The sequence below is a fragment of the Oncorhynchus masou genome, chromosome 11, assembly GCF_036934945.1.
Source record: "Oncorhynchus masou masou isolate Uvic2021 chromosome 11, UVic_Omas_1.1, whole genome shotgun sequence".
Classification (NCBI taxonomy): domain Eukaryota; kingdom Metazoa; phylum Chordata; class Actinopteri; order Salmoniformes; family Salmonidae; genus Oncorhynchus; species Oncorhynchus masou.
The window spans coordinates 46289478-46315017 of record NC_088222.1 but is presented as its reverse complement, the minus strand read 5'-3'; the positions used below and the strand labels follow the sequence as shown (position 1 = coordinate 46315017).

Genomic DNA, 25540 nt, shown 5'->3' with positions numbered 1-25540 from the left:
GGAACTGAACACTTCCCTTTGCAACTGGATCCTGGACGGGCCGCCCCCAGGAGGTGAGGGTAGGCAACAACACATCCGCCATGCTGACCCTCAACACGGAGGCCCCTCTGAGGTGCGTGCTTAGTCCCATTCTGTACTCCCTGTTCACCCACGACTGCGTGGCCCTGCACGACTGCAACACCATCATTAAGTTTGCCGACAACACGACAGTGGTGTGCCTGATCACCTGATGAGACAGCCTATAGGGAGGGAGTCAGAGACCTGGCAGTGTGGTGCCAGGACAACCACCATTCCCTCAATGTCATCAAGAAAAAGGAGTTAATCGTGGACTGCAGGAAATGGAGGGCCGAGCACCCCCACATTCACAGCGACAGGGATTTAGTGGAACGGGTCGAGCGCTTCAAGTTCCTCGGTGTCCACATCACTAAGGATCAGCCATGGTCCAAACACACCAACACAGTCGTGAAGAGGGCCCGACAATGCATCTTCCCCTTCAGAAGGCTGAAAAGATTTGGCAAGGGCCCTCAAATCCTCAAAAAGTTCTACAGCTGCACCATTGAGAGCATATTGACTCACTGCATCTGGAACCAACAGGACCCTGAATAGCTTCTACCCTCAAGCCACAAGACTGCTAAATAGTCAGTGAAACAGCTACTACTATAGACTATCTGCATGACCTCTTTTGCACTAACTTTTTTGACTCATCACATACAGTGCCTTGCGAAAGTATTCGGCCCCCTTGAACTTTGCGAATTATGCAGCCCCTTTACTTTCAGTGCAGCAAACTCTCTCCAAAAATTCAGTGAGGATCTCTGAATGATCCAATGTTGACCTAAATGACTAATGATGATAAATATAATCCACCTGTGTGTAATCAAGTCTCCGTATAAATGCACCTGCACTGTGATAGTCTCAGAGGTCCGTTAAAAACGTTCTGCTGCCTGCAACATCCTCCAGCATGACCGGTTTGGCGGTGGGTCAGTCATGGTGTGGAGTGGCATTTCTTTGAGGGGCCTCACAGCTCTCCATGTGCTCGCCAGAGGATGCTTTAGTCCAGGTCTGGGAGGAGATCCCTCAGGATACCATCCGCCACCTCATCAGGAGCATGCCCAGGCGTTGTAGGGAGGTTATACAGGTACGTAGAGGCCACACACACTACTGAGCCTCATTTTGACTTGTTTTAAGGACATTACATCAAAGTTGGATCAGCCTGTAGTGTGGTTTTCCACTTTAATTTTGAGTGTCACTCCAAATCCAGACCTCCATGGGTTGATAAATTTGATATCCATTGATAATTTTTGTGATTTTGTTGTTAGCACATTCAACTATGTAAAGAAAAAAGTATAAGTTATTTTAGTGTTCCCTTTATTTTTTTAGCAGTGTATATTATCATTTGCAATGGATGTTAAAAAACACTTTCCTAAATGTCCACGCTGTAGGCCAGGTACTCTGAGTGCTCAGTTGCACGTGTAACCGATGCGAAATGGTTAGCAGGGTGCGCGCTAATAGCGTTTCAATCTGTAACGTCACTCGCCCTGAGACCTTGAAGTAGTTGTTCCCCATGCTCTGCAATCGCCGTGGCTTTTGTGGAGCGATGGGTAACGATGCTTCGAGGGTGACTGTTGTCTATGTGTGCAGAAAATCCCTGGTTCGAGCCCAGGTAGGGACGAGGAGAGGGACGGAAGCTGAACTGTTACACACGCGCTCCCTCAACATTATCAGGCCAGAGAAACCAGACACATGTTCATTGCTCACATTGAGCACTCCAAACAAAGGACAATGAAAACATTTAAAAATCTAATAAATGATCGTTATGAAATAAACCAAAAACATTTCCCAAGTGTAGCAGGTTTAGAACTCTGCAAACAATGTTTCCATTCCCAGAATGAGAACGGTAAATGACTGTAATTAATACATGCATTAACTGAAATGTATGTAACCAAATGACAGGGATTAATGGTACATTTACTAATGGTGACATATGCAATGGGGAATTGATAAAAAAATATATAAAAAGGGCAAACAATTCACACAATGAAGGCAAAAGCACAGAAATCAAAGGCAAAAACAACCCTAGTAATATTAGCAACCCATCCTAGTTGTTGCATTTTTAGATTCCCCCTCTTTCTATCTTTCTAACAGAGATTTTCATCTCTGTTACATATGGAACCGCTATCAGGTGCGCTGTTTAGAATGGACTTTTCCCAGCTGCACTGTTTAAAATGGTGTTTTCCAGCAAATTGCATTTTAGCAAATGTTTGAAAATTATATTTTTATTGGCTGCTTCATTACACAAGTTGCATGTTCAGTTAAAATGCAATACCATAATCCAGTGGCGACCCTTCAATGTAATTTATATATTTATTTATTTTTTCCATTTTGCATGTTATTTTGGTATAGATACATGTCACATATCAGTTTGCAAACAAAGCAAAAATATTATATATCATTGAGTTAATAAAGCTGCATACAAACATGTTTTTTTGTTGTTGAGTAAGGCAGCTCCAAAATGCTGGTGTATCAGCCTAGCTCGGTGCTTTCTGTGGTGGTGGGGCAAGCCAGCAGAAAATATGGAGCGTTGCGTCGTGATTAGCTCAGTGGCTGTCACTCATGGGGACACTACGTTACCGCCAAGTCTAAGGGTAGCGCTAGAAAACTCTAGCCCCTTGGGTGCTGCCATAGAGTTACATTAGAAGTGCCCATCCAAGAAGGCTCAAGGTCATTGGCCACCAAATTACGTCAAATCACGTTATATGTACAGTAGCTTTGATTAGACTGATCATGTCAACATCATACTTTCAAAATGTTAGCTAGAAGTCATCTTCATGAATCAAGTCGACAATCTGCAGGCAAATCCTTTTTAATCCTTGTCATATGAAGAGAAATTCTAGATAAAACATATCGGTGCTCATCAGCCATTGGACATAAACATTAAACAACAAGTTGGAAATAGCAATTTCAACAATGAGTGGTTTGGAAGGAATCAGTGACAGTGGCTGACTGCAAGCATTGCAAAGCAATCACTAGCCTGCTATTCAGTGGAGTGGCTGTGTGGTCCCAAATCTGGCATTAAAGGGGATATTTTCCATGTTTAAAATTATAAACATTCAACATTGGCCATGCTGTCAATGAAGCATGGTTTGTGACGCGCTCAAAACAACTATAAAATCGGAACTGCGAAAACTTGACTCGGGAATAAATGAGCTCCGACTGGGAAAATACGGTTTGAGCTGTCATCCAACTCGGAATTGTAAATTCCTCTTTCTAGAGCTACGACCTGAATATCATAAAGTATACATACAGTGGGGCAAAAAAGTATTTAGTCAGCCACCAATTGTGCAAGTTCTCCCACTTAAAAAGATGAGAGAGGCCTGCAATTTTCATCATAGGTACACTTAAACTATGACAGACAAAATGAGAGAAAAAAATCCAGAAAATCACATTTTAGGATTTAATGAATTTATTTGTAAATTATGGTGGAAAATAAGTATTTGGTCACCTACAAACAAGCAAGATTTCTGGCTCTCACAGACCTGTAACTTCTTCTTTAACTTCTTGTCCCCCGCTCGTTACCTGTATTAATGGCACCTGTTTGAACTTGTTACCAGTATAAAAGACACCTGTCCACAACCTCAAACAGTCACACTCCAAACTCCACTATGGCCAAGACCAAAGAGCTGTCAAAGGACACCAGAAACAAAATTGTAGACCTGCACCAGGCTGGGAAGACTGAATCTGCAATAGGTAAGCAGCTTGGTTTGAAGAAATCAACTGTGGGAGCAATTATTAGGAAATGGAAGACATACAAGACCACTGATAATCTCCCTCAATCTGGGGCTCCACGCAAGATCTCACCCTGTGGGGTCAAAATGATCACAAGAACGGTGAGCAAAAATCCCAGAAGCACACGGGGGGACCTAGTGAATGACCTGCAGAGAACTGGGACCAAAGTAACAAAGCCTACCATCAGTAACACAATACGCCGCCAGGGACTCAAATCCTGCAGTGCCAGACGTGTCCCCCTGCTTAAGCCAATACATGTCCAGGCCCGTCTGAAGTTTGCTAGAGAGCATTTGGATGATCCAGAATAAGATTGGGAGAATGTCATATGGTCAGATGAAACCAAAAATAGAACTTTTTGGTAAAAACTCAACTCGTTGTGTTTGGAGGTCAAAGAATGCTGAGTTGCATCCAAAGAACACCATACCTACTGTGAAGCATGGGGGTGGAAACATCATGCTTTGGGGCTGTTTTTCTGCAAAGGACCAGGATGACTGATCCGTGTAAAGGAAAGAATGAATGGGGCCATGTATCGTGAGATTTTGTGTGAAAACCTCCTTCCATCAGCAAGGGAAGATGAAACGTGGCTGGGTCTTTCAGCATGACAATGATCCCAAACACACCGCCCGGGCAACGAAGGAGTGGCTTCGTAAGAAGCATTTCAAAGTATTGAGATAAGTATTTGGTCAATTACAAAAGTTTATTTTCCACCATCATTTGCAAATAAATTCATAAAAAATCCTACAATGTGATTTTCTGGATTTTTTTTCTTCTCATTTTGTCTGTCATATTTGAAATGTACCTATGATGAAAATTACAGGCCTCTCTCATCTTTTTAAGTGGGAGAACTTGCACAATTGGTGGCTGACTAAATACTTTTTTTGCCCCATTGTATGTATACTGTAGCTAAGAAAGTAATACTAAGTGTATGTTGTGTATTAAGATGTTAGTAGTTCATGTACCTCACCCTAATAATTTAGTCTATTTACCCCTCTTAATTTTGCCTACTGTTCTGACTTGGTGCACATGTAGCCTATAACCTGTTTTAGAGAAATGTAATAAATTAATATTGTAAGAGCTTTCATTGTCTGCTTATATGCCCCCTTTATTTATCCTACGGCTCTGACTTGGTGTACAGGGAGAACACTGTAAGAACGGCCCATGTTCTGAATTCTGTCTCTGTACATTTCAAAGTGCTAAACAAATAGTTACATTGACTACGTCTGTCCTAGCTCGCTCATTAATGTCTTAATCAAAATTGCGGATTGCCTCTTATCCGCTTGTCGTAGTTTATACATCTCAATTGTCATTAAAAACCACATTTGTTTAAGTAAATCAGCTATATCAGCTATGTTTTTTTAAAACAGTAAATGAGGCTGCCAGACAAGGCTCCGCTGATAGTCAGGTGTAGCAGTGGGAAGATATTGGGACTGATATTGGGTCAGCTTTATGAAGGCCCTAACAGTTTACGTTACCGTTATAGTGAAATTCATGTATTGTTTAGTGTTGTGTAGTGGCTTTGCTGGCATGCATCCCACTTTTAAAAATGTTTGCCCCACCAAGATTTAAATGATAAAATCGCTACTTCCAAAATCTAAATGTGATTTCTGTCATTCTGAGCACCATGGGCGGACGCCCTAATGAGTTATGCACTCACTGCATATGGGTCCGGTCATGTTGTCGGGCGCCACATTTTCGGAAACCCTCTAGCAACGAGCCTGATATATTAAGGTAGCCAATGCTTGGTTATGATATTGTGGCTACTAGATCTGAAAGTCTTGTGTAAAGAATATGTTTGGACATTATTTCAAGTTATTGAACCCACTTTATTTCTTGACTTACAGGGTATTTATTTAATTGTTTGTAACTCAATGTAAGAAATTTGAAAAGGTCATTTCAAATCGAAGTAAATTTGGAACAAGATGAAATTTGTAGTTATATACGACTGTAGTCGTCCACTGATGTCCTATATGTCTTATCTGCTTTTCAAAAGGCCTGGGGTGGTCCTGATGACTATCTCAACAGATAAAAGTAATATTCCAAAAGGACACAAACTGCTAAGAGCTGTACATAATCTGAATTCTCCACCACAGAAATAAATGATATTTTCATGAGTTCAAGGACAATCCCTCCCTTGGTAAAGGGATTTACAGAGTCTTTGTAGTGCTGACAAGTTGAGGAGCATTGGTTTGTCAGAGCAAAGCGAGGGAGGCTAGGGAAGAGAGAAGAGAGAGGGAAGAGAAAGTCCTGTATATTAAAAGGTGTGTCAGGGGAACGCTATGCAGGCAAAACCGTGTATGTGTGTGCTATGCAGGCAAAACTACTGTTTTCAAAACACTACGGGGCAGGGAGTGCACTACTACTATGACTACTACAGTGTCAGAGAGAACACAATGAGCCCGTGGCAATGAGCTGACAGTGTAATTAGGCTGGATTACAAATGCATAAAGAGATAGCAAAATGCTTCTTCAATCACAAAGATTTAAATAACACTGACAGAAAATACCGTCTCACTGATCTACTACTACAGTAGGGTTTCCAGAACTGCTCTCCTTCAGTTGAATGCACTCTTTGTCACTGTGGATAAGAGTGTTCACTTGCTAAATAACTTCATTTACATTTTAAAGTAACTGTCGGGCGAGAATCTCACTTTAAATGTGTATATTCTGTTAGTTAATACCCAAATAATGTTGTTGACTAGTCCTATATATAATGTGATGTTTAATTGTCATTAATATATTTCATGACCGCTATACACCCACACCATTCTGTTGTTGGGATACTCCCACACTATTTAAACACAGAAAAGCAGCTTTTTAACATACTTAATAAATACATTTTGGAAGGCAAACATTTTCACTCATATTGTAATAATAATAAAATACATTATATATGTCATATTCATCTCCAGGACCATCCTAACATCATATGTGAGAATTTTACGTTTCTGGGTTTTGTAGTAAAAGTTGGAGGAAGATAAGTGTTTCCAAGGTGTGCATTATGTGATTTTAATCAATTATGAGTAGGCGTTGCCAACTAGTTGTCTACTAATTGTCTACTATTTGGTTGATGTCATTGGAAACACTTCTCTTCCTTTATCTTTTATACTACAAAACATAGAAACGTGCAATCTTCACATGTTGATGTTAGGGTGGTGCTGGGGATGATGAATATGAAGTTAAAAACATTTGAAATGTTCCTTTAATTATAGGCAATGAAAACACTGGGCCGTGACATTAAATGATCAAATGTAACAACCTCCTTGTTTACAGTGGTGTACTGTACAGCTGACACCATGCAGGTCCCCTCCTGGCGATCCCTTCCTGTTGCACCCTCATATCCTTACTCATGTCGCTTTTATCCTCCATCCATGACTTGTAAAAGGACAACAGGATATTTTATTGGCCCCCTGCCTGCTGCCTCCAGCTGACACGTTGAGGACAGACAGTGACAACCACAACCCCTGCTGTAGTACACCATTTCCATAGCAGTGGAGGCTGGAACCAGATGTTAGTCATTAGAACATTTTTACAGTGTGTATCATATCCACTAGGGTTGCACATTTTGGGGAATATTCAGAGGTGGAAAATGTCCATGGGAATTAACGGGAATATATGGGAAATAACAGGAATATAGGGGAATTAATAGGAATATATGGGAATTAGCGGATTTATATGCAAATTAATATTAATACCATTTAAATGTAGATATTTTTTTGCATTGGATATATTTACCACATCATATGGAGACAGAAACATAAACCTTTTTTTAACTTATCATAAGTAGACATAATTGCAAATCCTTCCAATAGAAAAAAAAACAAAAAAACGATTTAGTTACAAATTTAACTTCAATTAAATGAGTTGACTCTTCACATGGGATGATGTCACTGAACCAGAAAATAAATGGAATATTAAATGATCCCCAATGATCTATCGCTTCTCCCAAAAACATTTTCAACGTACACCTGTAAAATGATAGTCTAGAAACTAAAGCTTTGGTTGTCTTCCTGTCAGGCTTCCATGTCAGGCTTCCACCTCCTCAATGTCCACCTCTTGAACATCAGACTCTGAGGCCTCTTCTTCACTGTCACTTTCCAACCTTGTTGAGGATGGCTTGTTGTCAAGCTCAAAAAGCCTCAAATTTGCCCAATGTCCACCAATTTTTCAACCCTTGTATTGGTCAGCCTGTTGCGTGCTTTGGTGTGTGTGTTCCCAAACAAGGACCAGTTGCGCACTGAGGTGGCTGATGTTGGTGGGATTTGGAGGATGATTGAGGCAACAGGGGAAAGAACCTCAGATCCACAAAGTCCATTCCACCAGGTGGCTGATGAGATATGTTGACACGACTGCCATATTGCATCTCCATCCCAAAGTCCTTGCTTGGAAGTGTACTTCACGAGACTGCCAAGAACCTTGCCCCTATCCAGGCCAAGGTGGCGAGACACAGTAGTGATGACACCATAGGCCTTGTTGATCTCTGCACCAGACAGGATGCTTTTGCCAGCCTACTTGGGGTCCAACATGTACGCTGTGGCATGTATGGGCTTCAGGCATAAGTCTTCATGCTTTTTGTTGTATTTCAGAAGCACTTTCCTCTGCTTGGAGCAACAGTGAAGTGGGCAGGGCAGTACGGATTTCTTCTCTTACATCTGGAAGCAGAGTCTGAACATCAGACAGGATGGCATTGTCTCCCTCAATTCGTGCAGTGGCTACTGCTATTGTCTCACCCTGATCTGTTTCACCTGTCCTTGTGATTGTCTGCTTTTCTATTTTCTTTTACTAGTCCTGACCATTCTGCCTGCCCTGACCTCGAGCCTGCCTGCCATTCTGTACCACTCTGAACTGATTTTGACCTTTTGCCTGTCCAGAACCATTTTCTTGCCTACCCCTTTTGGATTGTTAATAAACATCTTGGACTCTAACCATCTGCCTCCTGTGTCTGCATCTGTGTCTCGCCTTGTGCCCTCATAGCTGTAGGTTTCAGGAGTTTCAGGCTGCTTACCACTCTCTCCCAAAATACACAATTCAGGAGGATCCTCTTGATGGGGCTGTCCATATCAGCAGACTGTGATAAGGCCATTTCTTGGAGAGACTCCTTCTCCTCCAGGAGACTGTCAAACACGATGACAACACCACCCCAATGGGTGTTGCTGAGCTGCTTCAATGTGGTGCTCTTATTCTTCTCACTTTGCTTGGCGAGGTAGATTGCTGCTATAACTTGATGACCCTTCACATACCTAACCATTTCCTTGGCTCTCTTGTAGAGTGTGTCCATTGTTTTCAGTACCATAATGTCCTTGAGGAGCAGATTCGATGCATGAGCAGCACAGCCAATGGGTGTGATGTGAGGGTAGGACTCCACTTTAGACCAAGCAACCTTCATGTTTCGCAGCATTGTCTGTCACGAGAGCAAATACCTTCCGTGGTCCAAGGTCATTGATGAATGCCTTCAGCTCATCTGCTCTTGTAGAATACTGGTTGAGTGTTGGAGATGATGTAGTTAATTATTCCTTGCCAACGAACATTCAACCACCCATCAGAGATGATTGCATTGCAGTCTGCTTTCTCTATGATTTTCCTGACCTTCACTTGGGCTCTGCAAATTAGTAGATAAAGCATGTCTGGTTGGAGGGGTATATGCTGGGAAAAGAACTTTCAGAAATCTCTTCCAATACACATTGCCTGTGAGCATCAGAGGTGAACCAGTTGACAACACAGCTCGTGCAAGAAATTCATCAGCATTTCTCTGACTACATTCCTTCATTGAGTCAAACCTTCTGATTCCAGGAGGACCATGAGCTGTTGCTATTGATAAGGTGTCTGATTCATAATTTTCACCTCAAATAGTAGTAGAGGGACTTTTGTCAGAGGTTGCTTGTTGTGAGCACCGAGGGAACTTTCTGTACTTGGCCAGGTGATTCTGCTCTTGGCCAGGAGATTTTGTTGCATTCTTCACATATAATTTGGCACAGTATTTGCAAATGTACACCGCTTTTCCTTCTACATTAGCTGCAGAGAAATGTCTCCACACATCAGATAGTGCCCGTGGCATTTTCCTGTATAGATGAGAAAAAAAGGGAAAAATATCCCAAATACATTTCCATGTACAGATAAAGTTAAGCAGTTAGATTAAACAACTCCTTTGTAAGATACATCTTTTAAAATGAAACATGTATGGAAACAGGTGAATTAACTTCTCTAGGGTAGGGGCAGCATTTGGCATTATGGATAAAAAGCGTGCCCAAATTAAACCTGCTTCTACACAGACTCAGAAGATAGGATATGCATATAATTGGTAGATTTGGATAGAAAACACTCAAGTCTCTGAGTATAACAGAACTGATTTGGCAGGCGAAAACCTGAGAAAAATCCATTCAGGAAGTAGGATTTTGTTGTTGTTGTTGTAGTTTTCTATTCAATGCCATTACAGTATCTATTGACTTAGGACTCAAATTGCAGTTCCTATGCCTTCCACTATATGTCAGTCTTTAGAAATTGTTTCCGGCTTGTATTCTGAAAAATTAGGGAGTAAGAGCAGTCTGAATGAGTGCACCCTGCCGTGTCACAGAGCTTTTTCATGCGCGTGACCGAGAGAGTGCCTTTCTTGTTTACCTTTTATATTGACGACGTTGTTGTCCGGTGGAAATATGATTGATTATTTAGGCTAAAAACAACCTGAGGATTGAATAACATCATTAGACATGTTTCTATGAACTTTACGGATACAATTTGGATTTTTTTGTCTGCCTGTTGTGACTGCATTTGAGCCTGTGGATTACTGAAGAAAACACGCGAACACAACTGAGTTTTTCAGATATAAAGAGAGACTTTATCGAACAAAAGGAACATTTATTGAATAAATTAATGTCTTCTGAGTGCAACCATATGAAGATCAAAAAAAGGTAAGTGATTAATTGTATCTCTATTTCTGACTTGTGTAACTCTTCTACTTGGCTGGTTACTGTTTAATGATTTGTCTGCTGGGCTATGTTCTCAAATAATTGTAAGGTATGCTTTCGCCGTAAAGCATTTTTGAAATCTGACACCGTGGTTGGATTCACAAGAAGTTAATCTTTAAACCTATGTAAAATAGTTGTATCTTTTCTGAATTTTTATAATGAGTATTTCTGTATTTGAATTTGGCACTCTGCAATCTCACTAGATGTTGGCCAGCTAGCGTCCCACATGACCTAGAGAGGTTAACACTCCTCAGTTAGCAGCCTCAAGCAAACTAAAATCCACATGGTAGCAAAAACTATGATTTAACCTGTTTGGGCTAGGGGGCAGCATTTTCACTTTTTGATGAAAAGCGTGCCCAGAGTAAACTGCCTCCTACTCAGTCCCAGATGCTAATATATGCATATTAGTAGTAGTATTGGATAGAAATCACTATGACGTTTCTAAAACTGTTTGAATGATGTCTGTGAGTATAACAGAACACATATGGCAGGCAAAAACCTGAGAAAAAATCCAACCAGGAAGTGGGAAATCTGAGGTTGGTAGTTTTTCAACTCAGCCCCCATTGACGATACCGTGGGATATTGGTAATCTTGCACTTCCTAAGGCTTCCACTCAATGTCAATAGTCTTTAGAACATTGTTTCAGGCTTCTACTGTGAAGGGGGGCTGAATGAGCGGGGATTGAGTCAGGTGTCTGGCAGAGAGCCACGGGCTCATGACGCGTGGTCATGAGAAAGTTACCTTTCGTTCCATTGCTTTTCTGCAGACAAAGGAATTCTCCGGTTGGGACATTATTGAACATTTATGATAAAAACATCCTAAAGATTGATTCTATACATCGTTTGATATGTTTCTACGACCAGTAATATAACTTTTTGGAATTTTCGTTCGACATTTCCGCTGGACTTGCCCGCGCCTCGTGAGTTTCAAGTTGTTTACTAAACGCCCTAACAAAAGGAGGTGTTTGGACATAAATTATGAACTTTATCGAACAAATCAAACATTTATTGTGGAACTGGGATTCCTGGGAGTGCATTCTGATGAAGATCATCAAAGGTAAGTGAATATTTATAATGCTATTTCTGCCTTCTGTTGACTCCAACATGGCGGATATTTCTTTGGCTGGTTTGGGCTCTGAGCGCCATACCCAGGTTATGCTTTTTCCCCCCAAAAAATTTGAAATCTGACACAGCGGTTGCATTAAGGAGAAGTTTTTCTAAAGTTCCATGTATAATAGTTGTATCTATTATCAATGTTTATTATGAGTATTTCTGTGAATTGATGTGGCTCTCTGCAAAATCACCACGTTTTGGAACTATTGAACATAACGCGCCAATGTAAAATTAGATTTTTGGACAAAATATTATCGAACAAAACATACATGTATTGTGTAACATGAAGTCCTATGAGTGTCATCTGATGAAGATCCCTGCCGGCCAAACCCTCCCCTAATCCAGACGACGCCACCCCATGGGTCTCCCGGTCATGGCCAGCTACGACAGAGCCTGGACTCGAACCCAGCATCTCTAGTGTCACCGCGCCACTCGCGAGGCCCGATTTTAACACACTCTGCTGTTGGCTACTATTTACTAGTTAGCAAAAAATCATGTTTGTCAAATAAAATATATTCACCCCGCCCAGTATTGTAATCAAAACTTACCAGAAAGCATGTAGTCCTTGGCTCAGTGTGGGCTCAATAGCATCTCATTAGTGTGCAAGATCGTGAGAATCAGCTGTACATGTGATGGAAGAATGCACTGTGCATGCAGAGGATTGCATTTCCATTGAATTGGGGATAGTTTAACCAAAATATGCCATAAGACCTTGTGTATCCCACGAATTTAAGAATTCACAGGCTTAACTTCCTATGGAAAATTTTGGGAAATTTACCGGAAAGTTTCCGACCCTTTGCAACCCTAGTATCCACCACCCCGTAGTCTAGGGAATAACACTGTCCATCTCAGCCCAGTGGTCAGGGAGGTGTGTGCATGCATGCGTCCTTCCGAACAACAGACTGGAGCCCCAGAGACAAAACCAGGGACCAGGGATACTCCTAATTATTCCCCACTGCTCTTTTTTAGCAGTATGCGAAATGAGCGAATGCTGCAGAGATTGGAGCCTGGTAGAGCTTGAGTCCCTCTAATACTGCCAGACCTCAATGGTACTGGACCTCTGCCAGTCAATTTGGCTGAGACAAGGTAACAGCTTCGTCAGCATTGTAATTACAACACGAGCTGAGCGAAACACTCACTCACACACATTTACTCACAAACATACACAAACACAGAGAGAGAGAGAACATCCGAGATGATAATCTGGCTAGATTGTTTAAGCGATTCTAGCATGCAAAACTGCACATCAAAATCCTAAAATACTAAATCTGTTGCAAAATCGAAATATGTACTTGGCATTTCTGTTGCATGGAAGCCTTCCCCGTTGCCGTGATAAGGTGACTGGTATTGTGCTGTGTGTGTGTGTGAAGATTACTGGTCTGTGTGTGTGTCTGTGTGTAGGGGCTGAGCTCCCACTGTGGGCACAGATGCACAGATCCAATCAATACAGTGTGGAGCCAAGTTTGAAAGCCAGGAAATAGAATTAAACCCTGGCAGGTGCCCATCTTCTCCTCATCTCCATCTTTCTGTCAACAATCTCTCCTTCTCCGGCAGCGAGGGTGGAGCAGAGCAGAGGAGAGTGTTTGCAAGGTCTCCGATGCCAGGAGCAAGCCTCTATCTCCCTCTCTACTCCCTTTTCTCTCATCCCTCTGTATATCTCTCACATACCTCTCTCTCTCTCTGTCCACCTCTATCTCCCCTTCTCTCTCGTTCTCACTCCCCTCTATCTCTCTCTCCTTATCACTCTCCAGATAAGACCAGTCTGTCTCTGTTGTGTACCATGCAGGGGAAAGGGTCTGATAAAGCTGTAATAACATGCAATTGTCCATGCATTTACAGGCCATCTCCCTGCTAGTATGAGCACTAACATGGGGAACCAATTCCCTCTGACATAATTGCTTGGCATCGACACCATTGACGTGAGCCGCAAATATGCGCATGCATGCACGACACACGCACACTGGGGGCAACAAAGACAGTGTACAGGCAGATAAAAAGCCTTGAGTTGGGCCATTAACCTATCAAGCTAACAAAGCATTCCACTTTACAAAGAGCAGAAAATGGTTAATGGATCATAATTGTCTCCTTTTAGGAGAAAGAGGGCAACACACACACACACACAACTTGCATAGTGTTTGTCGTCATCCTCATTGTAGGCCAGTTTGACCACCCCGTAGGAGCCCTGCAAAGTCACAGGAGAGGAAAAAGATAGATGTCAATAATAGAACATATTTAATCATTCAATGCAATAACATAGTGCCAGAAAGTATTCACATCTCTTAACTGTATTCACATGTTGTTGTGTTAAAGCCTGCATTTAAAATGGATTACATTGAGATTTTGTGTCACTGATCTACACACAATAATCCATCATTTCAAAGTGGAATTACGTTTTAAGAAATGTTTACAAATGAATTAAAAATGAAAAGCTAAAATGTCTTGAGTAAATAAGTATTCAACCCTATTGTTATGGCAAACCTAAATAGGTTCAGGAGTAAAAATGTGCTTAACAAGTCACATAATAAATTGTGTGGACTCAATCTATGTAGAATAATAGTGTTTTAACATGATTTTTAAATGACTACCTCATCTCTGTACCCCACATACAATTATCTGTAAGGTCTCGCATTCGAGCAGTGAATTTCAAGCACAGATTCAACCACAAAAACCAGGGAGGTTTTCCAATGGTTCCCAAACAAGTGCACCTATTTGTAGATGTGTTAAAAAAAGCAGACATTGAATATCCCTTTGAGCATAGTGAAGTTATTAATTATGAATGTGTCAATACACCCAGTCACTGCAAAGATACAGGTGCCCTTCCTAACTCAGTTGCCAGAGAGGAAGGAAACCGCTCAGGGATTTCACCATGAGGCCAATGGTGATTTTAAAACAGTTAGAGTTTAGTGGCTGTGATAGGAAAAAACTGAGGATGGATCAACAACATTGTAGTTACTCCACATAAATGACAGAGTGAAAAGAAGGAAGCCTGTACATAAAACTATTCCAAAACATACATCCTGAATGCAATAAGGCACTAAAGAAATACTGCAAAGAATGGGGCAAAAATGCCCTCCCATGAACACCATTCTTGTTTAGCGTTTTACGTATTGTCAACAGAGATTTTACAATTTTCCAGAGATTTCTGTAAGTCTTTAGCTGACACTCTAGGATTCTTCTTATCCTCAATGAGCATTCTGCACTGTGCTCTTGCAGTCATCTTTGCAGGACGGCCACTCCTAGGGAGAATAGCAACACTGCTGAACTTTATCCATTTATAGACTATTTTTCTTACCGTGGACTGATGAACATCAAGGCTTTTAGAGATACTTTTGTAAACCTTTCCAGCTTTATGCAAGTCAACAATTTTTAATTGTAGGTCTTCTGAGATCTCTTTTGTTTGAGGCATGGCTCACATCAGGCAATGCTTCTTCTGAATAGCAAACTGACATTTTGTGAATGTTTTATTATAGGGCAAGGCAGCTCTAATCAACATCTCCAATCTCAGCTCATTGATTGGACTCCAGGTTAGCTGACTCCTGACTCCAATTAGCTTTTGGAGAAGTCATTAGCCTAGGGGTTCACATACTTTTTCCAACCTACACTGTGAATGTTTAAATGATGTATTCAATATAGACAAGAAAAACTAATAACACACAAGTTATTGTATTTAAGAACACTATGTTTGTCTATTCTTGTGACTTAGATGAAGATCAGATCAAATGTTATGACCACTTTATGCAGAAATCCAGGTAATTCCAAAGGGTTCACATACCTTTTCTTGCCACTGTATATACACTGCTCAAAAAATAAAGGGAACACTTAAACAACACAATGTAACTCCAAGTCAATCACACTTCTGTGAAATCAAACTGTCCACTTAGGAAGCAACACTGATTGACAATAAATTTCACATGCTGTTGTGCAAATGGAATAGACAACAGGTGGAAATTATAGGCAATTAGCAAGACACCCCCAATAAAGGAGTTGTTCTGCAGGTGATAACCACAGACCACTTCTCAGTTCATATGCTTCCTGGCTGATGTTTTGGTCACTTTTGAATGCTGGCGGTGCTTTCACTCTAGTGGTAGCATGAGACAGAGTCTACAACCCACACAAGTGGCTCAGGTAGTGCAGCTCATCCATGATGGCACATTAATGCGAGCTGTGGCAAGAAGGTTTGCTGTGTCTGTCAGCGTAGTGTCCAGAGCATGGAGGAGCTACCAGGAGACAGGCCAGTACATCAGGAGACGTGGAGGAGGCCGTAGGAGGGCAACAACCCAGAAGCAGGACCGCTACCTCCGCCTTTGTGCAAGGAGGAGCAAGAGGAGCACTGCCAGAGCCCTGCAAAATGACCACCAGCAGGCCACAACTGTGCATGTGTCTGCTCAAACAGTCAGAAACAGACTTCATGAGGGTGGTATGAGGGCCCGACGTCCACAGGTGGGGGTTGGGCTTACAGCCCAACACCGTGCAGTATGTTTGGCATTTGCCAGAGAACACCAAGACTGGCAAATTCGCCACTAGCGCCCTGTGCTCTTCACAGATGAAAACAGGTTCACATTGAGCACGTGATAGACGTGACAGAGTCTGTTGACGCCGTGGAGAACGTCCTGCTGCCTGCAACATCCTCCAGCATAACCGGTTTGGCGGTGGGTCAATCATGGTGTGGGGTGGAATTTCTTTGGGGGGCCGCACAGCCCTCCATGTGCTCGCCAGAGGTAGCCTGACTGCCATTAGGTACCGAGATGAGATCCTCAGATCCCTTGTGAGAACATACGCTGGTGCGGTTGGCCCTGGGTTCCTCCTAATGCAAGACAATGCTAGACCTCATGTGGCTGGAGTGTCTCAGCAGTTCCTGCAAGAGGAAGGCATTTATGCTATGGACTGGCCCGCCCGTTCCCCAGACCTGAATCCAATTGAGTACATCTGGGGCATCATGTCTCGCTCCATCCACCAACAGACTGTCCAGAGTTGGCGGATGCTTTAGTCCAGGTCTGGGAGGAGATCCCTCAGGAGACCATCCGCCACCTCATCAGGAGCATGCCCAGGCGTTGTAGGGAGGTCATACAGGCACGTGGAGGCCACACACACTACTGAGCCTCATTGTGACTTGTTTTAAGGACATTACATCAAAGTTGGATCAGCCTATAGTGTGGTTTTCCATTTTAATTTTGAATGTGACTCCAAATCCAGAACTTCCATGGGTTGATAAATTTGATTTCCATTGATAATTTTTGTGTGATTTTGTTGTCAGCACATTCAGTTATGTAAAGAAAAAAGTATTTAATAAGAATATTTCATTCATTCAGATCTAGGATGTGTTATTTTAGTGTTCCCTTAATTTTTTTTGAGCAGTGTATATTATTTCCTGCCCCCTTTTTTCTCCCCAATTTAAAAAAAAAATCTTGTCTCATCGCTGCAACTCTCCAACGGGCTCGGGAGAGGTGAAGGAGGAGTCATGCGTCCTCCGAAACATGACCCGCCTAACCGAGCTCCTTATCCCAGAAGCCAGCCTCATCAATGTGTCGGAGGAAACACCGCTCAGCCTACAGGCACCAAGCCCATAGGACTATGGGACTCCTGGGCCCCGACTCCTTGGGGACTATGGGACTCCCGCCGTTCTATGTGACTCCCGGTTCCCGGCCAGTTGTGGCACAGCCCCGGAATGAACCCGGGTCTGTAGTAACGCCTCTAACACTGTGATGCAGTGCTTTCGACGGTTACACCACTCGGGAGGCCCCAGTTCCACCTTTTATATCATAATACTGTATTCTGTAGTAAATCAGGATGAAGTGATTCATGGGCAAGCTATACTGTATGATTCAGGTTCTGATCAAAGCAACATGACTCATTCAGAGCCTTTCATAATATGGGAGACAGTACAGATAGCCTGGGTTATCATCCTAAAGAGAAACTACCATTGGATCAGGTCTACTGTGATAAAAATCCACCACCATATTTTACAATAGATGTGTGGTTCTTTTCTGCATATGATTCCGCTTTTCAAGGCCAAACCTACCACTGGTGTGCATGGCCAAAGATCTCTATTTTCATGTCATCTGACCTGAAAATAGAGCTCTTTGGCCACGCACACCATTGGTGGGATTGGTGTGGAAAAGAGGAATCATAAAGTACCAGAAAAATTTTGCCCAAAACCTGGTTACCTCTGCCAGGAGGCTGCAACTTGGCTGCAAGTGGAACTTACAGCAAGACAATAACCCCAAGCGCAAATCAAAAGACACAAAGGAATTGTTAACATTTTGCAATGGCCATCTCAGTCTCCGGACACATTGAAAACCTGTGGTTTGAATTGACATGGGCAGTCAATAGGCACAGACAAAGGATATCAAGGATCTAGAAATATTCTATATGGAGGAATGGTCTAAGATCCCACCCCAATGTGTTCTCCAATCTCATAAAACAGTTTAGAAAAATACTCAGTGCCATTATCCTCACAAGGCGAGGAATTGAAAGGTCTTGAATACAGGAGTGGCAATAATTTTGACACCTATCTGTTTGAGAAAAAAAGGATTATTTGTTAAATAAAATATATTTCTCAAAGAAATTGAACTAGTATAAAATAATATAATGTTCTAAAAATGTTTTGCACACAATAAAGCTTATTATTTATTTTATAGTCTTTTTTGCTTATCTTTATCAAGGGTGCCAATCATTTAGTACCTGATTGAATATGCACTGCATTCTGAAAGTATTGATTAATACCCCATAATGACAAAGGGAAAACAGGTTTAGACATTTTTTGCAAATGTATATAAATATAAAAAACAGAAATACCTTACTTCCATCACTATTCAGACCCTTTGCTATGAGACTCGAAATTGAGCTCAGTTGCATCCTGTTTCCATTGAGATTGGAGTCCACCTGTGGTAAAATCAAATGATTGGACATGATTTGGAAAGGCACATACCTGTCTATATAAGGTCCTACAGTTGACAATGATGTCAGAGCAAAAACCAAGCCACGAGGTCAAAGGAATTATCCGTAGAGCTCTGAAACAGGATTGTGTCGAGGCACAGATCTGGGGAAGGTTACCAAAAAAATTGGCAACATTGAAGGTTCCCAAGAACACAGTGGCCTTTATCATTCTCAAATGGAAAAAGTTTGGAACCACCAAGACTCTTCCACGAGCTGGTCGCCCGGCCATACTGAGAAATCGGGGGAGAGGGGCCTGGGTCAAGGAGGTGACCAAGAACCTGATGGTCACTGACAGAGCTCCAGAGTTCCTCTGTGGGGATGGGAGAACCTTCCAGAGGACAACCATCTCTGTAGCACTCCACCAATTAGGCCTTTTTGGTATTGTGGCCAGGCAGAAGCCACTCCTCAGTAAAAGGCACATGACAGCCACTTGGAATTTGCCAAAAGGAAACTAAAGGACTCTCAGACCATGAGAAACAAGATTCTCTGGTCTGATGAAACCAAGATTGGATCAAGGGAAAGATGAACGGAGCAAAGTACAGAGAGATCCTTGATGAAAGCCTGCTCCAGAGTGCTCAGGACCTCAGATCGGGGCGAAGGTTCACCTTCCAGCAGGACAACAACCCTAAGCACACATCCAGGACAACGCAGGAGTGGCTTCGGGACAAGTCTCTGAATGTCCTTGAGTGGCCCAGCCAGAGTCCAGACTTGAACCCGATCTAACATCTCTGGAGAGACCTGAAAATAGCTCTGCAGCTACACTTCCCATCCAATCTGACAAAGCTTGTGAGGAACAGCAGAGAAGAATGGGAAAAACTCCCCAAAACACAGGTGTGCTAAGCTTGTAGCATCATACCCCAAAAAACTTGAGGCTGTAATCACTGCTAAAAGTGCTTCAACAAAGTTCTGAGTAAAGGGTCTGAATACTTGTGCAAATGTTGGATCTCAGTTGTTAAAAAAATACATATGCAAACATTTCTAAAAAACAGTTTTTGCTTTGTCAGTATGGGGTATTGTGTGTAGATTGATGAGGGGGGAAAAGATTTAATCAATTTTAGAATAAGCCTGTAAACATAACAAAATGTGGAAAAAAGTAAAGAGGTCGGAATACTTTCCGACTGCACTGTAGATTGAACAGCAACTACTGTAAATCTAAAATATGGGCCTCTTGTATTGATGGCCAGGCCCTCTAAAGGTGAATGTACATTACAATCAATTGGTCCTCTCTGATAGTTACATAAGTCTATCCGGACTGAAAAGGCAGACACAGGCACAGAAAGAGGCAGACAAGCAGACAGAGCCAGGCCAGGGATACCACCAACAGTGTTGATAGAAGGTGGCCTATTCTGCTTTGGGATAATATTGATTAGAATAGTTTAGAATAGTTCATTAATTAATTTGTATTTAGTGCCAATGATAGCAGACAGCACAATCAGTGTGAGACAGTTCGATACAACAGGGACACAATTGTAAAAGAACATGATGTACAAATATCAGAAAGGTGATTGATTGAAGACAGGGTATTCTGCATTTCTGAATTAGTTCAAGGCTCACCTTTCCGATCTCACTCTTCAGCTTGTACTGGTTCAGCTGGATACAGTTCTGCAGGAGGAAGAAAACAAAGGGATGACATTAAACGAGAATATATGAAAGAAGAGATAGGATGATTCATCCATCTACCATATCCACCTGAGGAGAGAAATAGAACATTGGATGACTCAAATACAGCGTTGCATTCATGAACAATATGTTCTCCACTGACTAGCTCATTTTAGAGATGTTATTAGTGATGCCTACGGCCACTGAATTCAGTTTACAGTCATACATCCATTACAGTGCTGTATAAACTGCTTGGAGCTCCATAGCAACCACTGATAATGCATGCAGTCAACAAGGGACAAGGCAGAGAGAGGGGGCAAGGAGGAGTTAAACAGGGCAGAGAGAGATAGAAAGAAGAGGAGAGAGAGAAAACATAATAATAATAAAATATATATATTTATACACAGTGGGGAAAAAGAGTATTTAGTCAGCCACCAATTGTGCAAGTTCTCCCACTTAAAAAGATGAGGCCTGTAATTTTCATCATAGGTACACTTCAACTATGACAGACAAAATGAGAAGGAAAAAAAATCTGAAAATCACTTTGTAGGATTTTTAATGAATTTATTTGCAAATTATAGTGGTAAATAAACTTTTGTTATTGACCAAATACTTCTCAATACTTTGTTATATACCCTTTGTTGGCAATGACAGAGGTCAAACATTTTCTGTAAGTCTTCACAAGGTTTTCACACACTGTTGCTGGTATTTTGGCCCATTCCTCCATGCAGATCTCCTCTAGAGCAGTGATGTTTTGGGGCTGTTGCTGGGCAACACAGACTTTCAACTCCCTCCAAAGATTTTCTATGGGGTTGAGATCTGGAGACTGGCTAGGCCACTCCAAGACCTTGAAATGCTTCTTACGAAGCCACTCCTTCGTTGCCGGAGCGGTGTGTTTGGGATCATTGTCAGGCTGAAAGACCCAGCCACATTTCATCTTCAATGCTCTTGCTGATGGAAGGAGGTTTTCACTCAAAATCTCACGATACATGGCCCCATTCATTCTTTCCTTTACACAGATCAGTCGTCCTGGTCCCTTTGCAGAAAAACAGCCCCAAAGCATGATGTTTCCACCCCATGCTTCACAGTAGGTATGGTGTTCTTTGGATGCAACTCAGCATTCTTTGTCCTCCAAACACGACGAGTTGAGTTTTTACCAAAAAGTTATATTTTGATTTCATCTGACCATATGACATTCTCCCAATCTTCTTCTGGATCATTCAAATGCTCTCTAGCAAACTTCAGACGGGCCTGGACATGTACTGGCTTAAGCAGGGGGACACGTCTGGCACTGCAGGATTTGAGTTCCTGGCGGCGTAGTGTGTTACTGATGGTCGGCTTTGTTACTTTGGTCCCAGCTCTCTGCAGGTCATTTACTAGGTCCCCCCGTGTGGTTCTGGGATTTTTGCTCACCGTTCTTGTGATCATTTTGAACCCACAGGGTGAGATCTTGCGTGGATCCCCAGATTGAAGGAGATTATCAGTGGTCTTGTATGTCTTCCATTTCCTAATAATTGCTCCCACAGTTGATTTCTTCAAACTCAGCTGCTTACCTATTGCAGATTCAGTCTTCCCAGCCTGGTGCAGGTCTACAATTTTGTTTCTGGTGTCCCTTGACAGCTCTTTGGTCTTGGCCATAGTGGAGTTTGGAGTGTGACTGTTTGAGGTTGTGGACAGGTGTCTTTTATACTGATAACAAGTTCAAACAGGTTCCATTAATAAAGGTAACGAGAGGAGGACAGAGGAGTCTCTTAAAGAAGAAGTTACAGGTCTGTGAGAGCCAGAAATCTTGCTTGTTTGTATGTGACCAAATACTTATTTTCAATCAATAATTTGCAAATAAATTCATAAAAAATCCTACAATGTGATTTTCTGGATTTTTTTTTCTTTTAATTTTGTCTGTCATAGTTGAAGTGAACCTATGATGAAAATTACAGGCCTCTCTCATCTTCTTAAGTGGGAGAACTTGAGAACACTGTATATAGAGAGAGGACAGATAGAAAATAGTGAACGAAAGGAAGGGAGAGGGAAGCTCGACCGCTCTTTCGGGGTCAGGTCGATCAAGAGAAAGAGAATTTAAACCTTACATCAGGCTAAGCCTACACGAAACACAGACCTTATTTTAAGTGTTTCTAAAATCGCCCTGTTTGACCGCTAGGTTTTATGGTATTATGACACCTCCTTTGTGGGGTTCTATAGGGTCAAGACCCAACAGCACACACACACACACACACACACACACACACACACACACACACACACACACACACACACACACACACACACACACACACACACACATATATATATAAATATAAATGAGAGAGAGAGAGAGAGAGAGAGACCAAGGAAAATTAAAATAAAGAGGGAGAAAAGTAAGGAAAAATAATGACAAAGGTGGGGATTCAAACTGGGTACTATTGCTCGTCTGCTCTGTCGGGTTGATCGATAGAGATAGAGAGAGCAAAGAGCGAAAGGGAAAGAGCGAGAACATTGAGTTGAGTTCCCTCATTACGGTGAGACAGCTGTGGTTTAGGCTTAGACATCCCAGGTCCTGGGCCCCTGAAACTGGGGCTCTGCACTGGAGCATGTTTGCAGTCTGACTGGGGCTGAAACTAAGCCCTGGATACAGTCAATCAATTAATCAAACTTATTTTATAAAGCCCGTTGTACATTAGCATTTGTCAAAGTGCTTAAACAGATACCCAGCCTAAACCCCAAAAGAGAGCAAGCAATGCAGAGGCAGAAGAGCACAGTGGCTAGGAAAAACTCCCTAGAAGGCAGCATCCTAGGAAGAAACCTAGAGAGGAACCAACTACTGTACGCTGCAGGCCACAGGGGGGGGGGGGGGGTGTTCTACCGTGTAACGGGTGAGGTAGTGTAGTACAGCACAGAGGGGGAGAGAGTATAGTACAGCACAGAGGGTGAGGGAGTATAGTACAGCACAGAGGGTGAGAGAGTATAGTACAGCACAGAGGGTGAGGGAGTATAGTACAGCACAGAGGGTGAGGGAGTATAGTACAGCACAGAGGGTGAGGGAGTGTAGTACAGCACAGAGGGTGAGGGAGTGTAGTACAGCACAGAGGGTGAGGGAGTATTGTACAGCACAAAGGGTGAGGGAGTATAGTACAGCACAGAGGGTGAGGGGAGTGTAGTACAGCACAGAGGGTGAGGGGAGTGTAGTACAGCACAGAGGGTGAGGGGAGTGTAGTACAGCACAGAGGGTGAGGGGAGTGTAGTACAGCACAGTGGGTGAGGTAGTGTAGTACAGCACAGAACGTGGGGTAGTGTAGTACAGCACAAAGGGTGAGGGGAGTGTAGTAGAGCACAGAATGTACAGTATGGGGGATGAGTGGCGTGTGCCACTGCACAGGGGACAGCCAGAGAGGGTCAAGCGTAGTACTACAAGAGGTATGAAGACACAAACACACAGTGAGACTCAGAGTGTAAGGTATGCTACTGTATGTGGAGTGAGATGCAGGAAGTGAAAGTGAGTGAGCGAGAGAGGGACAGAGAGAGCGAGAGAGAAAGAGAAACCGGACACTGTTGTTAGCCCATTGTGCCAGGTCCAGCTGGCGCTTGCTCAGTGACATCTCCACTGCAGTATATACTGTATCTGAGGAGCTGATGGATAAAGAGCTGGGCCATGTCGAAGGACTTAAAACACACGCACACACACGTGTGTTTTTGCATGTTTTTATTTTTATTTAACCTTTGTTTAACGAGGCAAGTCAGTTAAGAACAAATTCTTATTTTACAATGACGGCCATGTTCATTGATTGGCTGATTAATGTTATGCTACACAAAGAATTTTTTTATTTTTATAACTAAACTAATCTGTTAGTAGTTGGACTTATTGCACCCATTACTGAGATTGTTGTTCCAGTTTAGATCATTGAGGTAGTCTCAGTATTCAATCTTCCCTACCCTGGCAGTCAGTCTGAATGCAAGTTGCAGGTGATAAAAAATGTCACTTGTTGGATATCCTAACACTGGCTGGATTCCAATAGGAATTACACATAACTTTGCAAGCCAACATAATGTGACTTGCAGGCCAGATGTGGCCTATAAACCAGGGGTTTCCTAACACCACTGTGTAATGGTATAACTAGGCCTCAACTAAAGGCCTTATGATATAGACTCAGTTCATTAGGTACACCACCTCATTCACTAAAATTGTTAACAGTGAGTCACGTGGCCGTGGCTTGCTATATAGAGCAGGCAGACAGGCATCAAGGCATTCAGTTAGTGTTCGATTGAATGTTAGAATGGGCAAAACGACTGACTGAAGTGACATTGAGCGTTGTATGATCATCGGTGCCAGGCGTGCCAGTTCCAGTCAGTGGTGGAAAAAGTACCCAAATGTCATACTTGAGTAAAAGTAAAGATACATTCATAGAAAATTACTCAAGTAAAGGTGAGTCACCCATATAAAATACTACTTGAATAAAAGTCTAAAAGTATTTGGTTTTAAATATACTTAAGTATCAAAAGCAAATGTAATTGCTAATATACATATACTTAAGTATTAAAAGTAAATGTATAAATAATTTCAAATTCCTTATATTTAGCAAACCAGACGGCACAATTTTCTTGTTTTTTTTAAATTTACGATAGCCAGGGGCACACTCCAACACTCAGACATAATTTACAAACAAAGCATTTGTGTTCAGTGAGTCCGCCAGATAAGACGCAATAGGGATGACCAGGGATGTTCTCTTGATAAGTGCATGAATTTTAGCATTTTCCTGGTCCTGCTAGCCATTCAAAATGTAACGAGTACTTCTGGCTGAAAATGTATGGAGTAAAAAGTGCATTATTTTCTTTAGTAATGTAGTGAAGTAAAAGTAAAAGTTGTAAAAACTATAAATAGTAAAGTAAAGCACAGAACCCCAAAATAATGACTTACGTAGTACTTGAAAGTACTTTTAATTAAGTACTTTACACCACTGGTTTCCAGTATCTCAAAAATGTCTGGCCTCCTGGGCTTTTCACGCACAACAGTGTCTAGGGTTTACCGAGAATGGTGCAACAAACAAAAAGCATCCAGTCGGCGAAAACAGCTTGTTAATGAGGTCAAAGGCCACAAAAAGGCAAATAACGGCACAGCACAATGTGGTGTGCAGAACGCCATCTCGGGAACGCACAACTT

General features: G+C 42.1%; 1 protein-coding gene across 4 annotated transcripts in view; it reads right to left on the bottom strand.

The window, feature by feature from the left end:
* Positions 1-25540, bottom strand: part of LOC135548744 (calcium/calmodulin-dependent protein kinase kinase 1-like) — a 137691-nt gene that overhangs the window by 69663 nt on the left and 42488 nt on the right. For 2 of the 4 annotated variants that reach the window (XM_064978638.1, XM_064978639.1), the window contains exons 3-4: positions 20344-20391; positions 13982-14035 (exon numbers count right to left, since the gene is read on the bottom strand). In XM_064978638.1, the coding sequence (XP_064834710.1) occupies positions 13982-14035; positions 20344-20391 (102 nt within the window). Of the gene's footprint in view, positions 1-12401; positions 12783-13981; positions 14036-18648; positions 18736-20343; positions 20392-25540 lie in introns of those variants that run through there. The other 2 variants (XM_064978636.1, XM_064978640.1) reach the window with 2 other exon arrangements.